Source organism: Neurospora hispaniola, assembly GCF_033458365.1.
Source record: "Neurospora hispaniola strain FGSC 10403 chromosome Unknown B0T23scaffold_12, whole genome shotgun sequence".
Lineage (NCBI taxonomy): Eukaryota > Fungi > Ascomycota > Sordariomycetes > Sordariales > Sordariaceae > Neurospora > Neurospora hispaniola.
In genome coordinates, this window is record NW_026944417.1 from 1,185 (window position 1) to 5,438 (window position 4,254).

Sequence of the window (4,254 nt, forward strand, 5' to 3'; positions counted from 1 at the left end):
AACCTGCACTCTTCCCGTTCTTTTTCCACTCTTTTTCCGCATCAACCTGACTCGCGCAGTCGACGACTTACACCACCCAGGCTTGGCCTTACTGCGAATCCGCGTCCATCAATCAGACATCCCGGCCTCCGCACAAGCCAGCTTCTCCAACCCGCGTCCCTCTGCCCCCCTCCCCCGGTCGGCCTTTCCCCTCTCCAAGGTCCTGCCGCTGCCGCTGCCACTGCTGCTGCTGAGTGCTGCTCCTCCAGCTTGGTTTGGAATCCCCACATAAACATTCCATACTAGCAAATTGAACACAACCTCCTCTCTCAAAAAAAAAACACCACCACAACCACCCAACCCTCACATCACACCTCTCACCATGATCGTCCCCGTCCTCTCAAGGCAGGCTCTCCGCCATGCCAGCGTCGCCCGTGTCGCCCTCCCCAGCCTCACAAGATGGTACGCCTCGTACCCCCCTCACACCGTCGTCAAGATGCCCGCCCTCTCGCCCACCATGACCTCGGGCGGTATTGGCGCATGGCAGAAGAAGCCCGGTGACAAGATCGAGCCCGGTGAGGTGCTCGTCGAGATCGAGACCGACAAGGCCCAGATGGACTTTGAGTTCCAGGAGGAGGGTGTCCTCGCCAAGATCCTCAAGGACTCGGGCGAGAAGGACGTCGCCGTTGGCAATGTAAGTACCTACCTACACTACCTTTGGAGCCACGAGTCATCATACCTGCCACACACTCCAGCCCTACCTACTCCAACTCCATGACTCCATGCACATCTCCTCCCATCCCGACCGTCTTCCCCACTCGACCCTGAATCCACTCTTCTTCCTTTATGCCTCGTGCGCGCCTCGTGCCATGTGTCTCGTCTGTCGGGCGATATGTCATGGTGCCATTGAGCGTCTACACGCCCCTGCGTCGCCTTAGCTGGTGCGCGCCTAATCTAGACAGACGACCCATGCTGACCATGCCTCTTCCACCTTCTCTAGCCCATTGCCATTCTCGTCGAGGAGGGTACCGACGTCAACGCCTTCAAGGACTTCACCCTCAAGGATGCCGGCGGCGAGACCTCCCCCGCTGTCCCCAAGGATGAGCCCAAGAACGAGAGCACCGCCAGCGCCCCGACCCCCGCTCCTACTCCCGCTCCCGAGCCTGAGAACACCAGCTTCACCGGCCGCTTCCAGACTGCCCTCGAGCGCGAGCCCAACGCTCTCCCCGCTGCCAAGAGACTCGCTCGCGAGAAGGGCATCGACCTGCGCAACGTCAAGGGCTCCGGTCCCGGTGGCAAGATCACCGAGGAGGATGTCAAGAAGGCTCTTGCTAGCGCTCCCGCTGCTGGTGCCGCCGCCGCTGCCTACACTGATGTCCCCATCTCTGGCATGCGCAAGACTATTGCCGCCCGCTTGAAGGAGTCCGTCACGGAGAACCCCCACTTCTTCGTTTCCACCAACCTCTCCGTCAGCAAGCTCCTCAAGCTCCGCCAGGCGCTCAACAGCTCTGCTGATGGCCGCTACAAGCTTTCCGTCAACGACTTCCTCATCAAGGCCATGGGTATTGCTTCCAAGCGCGTCCCTACCGTCAACAGCTCGTGGCGCGACGGTGTCATTCGCCAGTTCGAGACCGTCGACGTTTCCGTTGCCGTCGCCACCCCCAACGGCCTCATCACCCCCATCGTCAAGGGTGTCGAGGGCAAGGGTCTCGAGAGCATCTCGGCCGCCGTCAAGGAGCTCGCCAAGAAGGCCCGCGACGGCAAGCTCAAGCCCGAGGAGTACCAGGGTGGCAGCATCTCCATCTCCAACATGGGCATGAACCCTGCCGTCCAGAGCTTCACCGCCATCATCAACCCTCCCCAGGCCGCTATCCTTGCCGTTGGCGCCACCCAGAAGGTTGCCGTTCCTGTTGAGAACGAGGATGGCACCACCGGTGTCGCTTGGGATGAGCAGATCATTGTCACTGCCAGCTTCGACCACAAGGTTGTTGATGGTGCTGTCGGTGCCGAGTGGATCCGCGAGTTGAAGAAGGTCATTGAGAACCCTCTCGAGCTCCTCCTTTAAGCGCGAATAGCTCTTTGTTTTGGATGACGTTCAGTGGAGTTATACGGATCGAGCGACTGCAAACTAGATAGCAGTCCCTTGGCCCCAAGTTCACGGCAGGCCGGCGCATGAGATTTTATAGAAATGGGCAGGCATTGGAAGGATGGAAGGATGGATGGGAGGAAGAGAGGTGATGGAATGACAATGTCAGTCAGTTGGTTGACAAAAAAGCGAGCTGAGGCTACAAAAGCTTTTGGGAGGTTCCATTCAGTGTCATGTTTGTGTTCTCTCTCAACCACCATATGTATAATGATTCGATCCCACTTTTTATAAGCAAAAACTCGAGCATGAGGTGTGCGGGAAATACAGGAAATCTTTGTTTCTTTTTCATTTGTTAGAGATGAGTTCAGTCCCGGCATCGTTTAGGCAACTTGAGGACTTTGGACATGGGATTTGGGAATGGTACCCTAATCTATTTGTCCATTCGGTCATATATCTGGTCGGAGTCGCAATGTTTTGGCAGACTTGCGGCTCGGCTGAGGATACGGTATTTGGATAGAAGCATTCGGACAGATTCTGCTTTGGCAAAGCGAGGAAAGGTCCTGGCTAGGGGGCACTGCATCATAAGTGTGATGCCAGGATTGCCTCCATGACTGGAGCGAGGTGTCGGGCTGCCCAACTTCCAGACCGAGGCAGATGGTACCAGTTGACTTCAGTTGCTAGGTACTTAGGGCCAAGTGCCCTGGTCAAATGAGATTGTCCATCGTCTGCTCCTTCCCTGAAAGCATGCTGGATTGTCATCAAGGCCGGGTAACAGTGTGGAAGAGTTCCTGCCTACTTTGAGCATGACTGCTGATTGAAGGCAGTCACTACCGAGATCTTAAGCACCCATCATCAACCTGCCCGAATCAGGGACTCTCGCTGTGCCGTGCTTCAACTGCTTCCGTCCTGTCTTTTTCTCTTTTTTTCCCCCCATCTTTCTTCTCGCTCAGTCTTCGGTGCGTGATGTCCGCTTTCTTCATTTTTATCACGGATGGTCTGCTGCCCTGCTACACGTCTACTGACTTCTTTTGTTTTCGCCTGACACCTGCTTCCCAGCTTCTTTCGGTCGTTTCTCATTTCGGATTCTTCCACCTTCGCCCTCTCTCCTTCTTCCTATCCTTCCTATCGTCTCTCCCTACTCCTGCGTTGCTCGCCTTCTGCGTTAGCTTGAAAAACAATGACCACAGTGCTTTGTTACCTTTGGTAGAAAACAGCTAGACTTTTCCTTATGCCGGGGAGTTGCCACCAGCCTTGGGACAGCCAGCTCAGACTTATCAGCAACCGTACCGTTGCCTTTCGGACAGTCAGCGCACACGTATCAACAGCCGCTCCCTGTCACCAAACAGTATATCCAGCCTTATGATTCATCCTCGCTGGAGCCGACTAGGCTTCTTTATCGCTGTGATATGCCGAACCTTGTAGGATAGGCCACCTAAAGCGACAACTCCGTCCAGCCTCCAGATGGTTTCAGCCAGAGCCGTTGCTTACATCAATAGAGTTTGATGGACTTGCTCCCCAAGCTCGGGCAGCCCGCATATGGCCTAGATCAGCCAGACGAACCAGGGGCGGATAGTCTCCAGACGGCAATGTCGAGACAACGTGAGGATCAGAGACTGTACAAGGCGAAGGAAGAAGAGGTCGTCAGATTTATTCGGGGAAGGCAAGGCCAACATGGCGTGTTCGCCGAAGCTTCTCTCCTTTTTGACATTCCAGCTTGGAAGGCAAACCGATGGTGGAGAGATGCCCGAAAAAGTCCTCTGAAGCAGGAACTTCGGCTGGTCGGACTTTTGGATGGCGAGGAACCATCGCGTAAGCCGGGTGAGCCAAGTGCTACATGAGTTCCCACTAGCTGGTTACCAAGCACATGCTTTCACGTCAGGGCTCGTGGCGGATGATGGGTTTGTTCAGCACCTGTACACGGTGTAGTTCGGGTCTTATTGCTTGATGGTTTGCTCATGCTAGGATGGTGTTGAGGTATTAGTAGGAAACTACCCGATTGCTTCTCACACCTCTACATCTATGTCGGCTTAGCTCTATTAGCCCAGCGCAGCTCAGGTCAACTTTGTTACGTCCTGATCAGTTCCATCTGAAGCGGAATCCGTTACCAAGCCGAATATGAGAATATATTACAATTACAAAGCACCTGCCTACCTATGTACCGTATAATCTCGGGTAATCCGGATTTCAGC

The 4,254-nt window shown here is 55.0% G+C and overlaps 1 protein-coding gene across 1 annotated transcript; it reads left to right on the forward strand.

Annotated features, from left to right (window-relative positions):
• Positions 1–206: 206 nt before the first annotated feature.
• On the forward strand, positions 207–2,257 carry B0T23DRAFT_51638 (Dihydrolipoyllysine-residue acetyltransferase). The gene is made up of 2 exons (XM_062841393.1): positions 207–673; positions 980–2,257. The coding sequence occupies exons 1-2, from the start codon at positions 362–364 to the stop codon at positions 2,042–2,044; spliced, it is 1,377 nt and encodes a 458-aa protein (XP_062687930.1). The 5' UTR covers positions 207–361; the 3' UTR covers positions 2,045–2,257.
• Positions 2,258–4,254: the final 1,997 nt, after the last annotated feature.

Bases quoted from the DNA above. Each gene is read 5' to 3' on its own strand.
- B0T23DRAFT_51638 (XM_062841393.1), top strand. From the start codon at position 362: ATGATCGTCCCCGTCCTCTCAAGGCAGGCTCTCCGCCATGCCAGCGTC. The intron at 674-979 runs GTAAGTACCTAC...CACCTTCTCTAG, and splicing joins AGGACGTCGCCGTTGGCAAT to CCCATTGCCATTCTCGTCGA.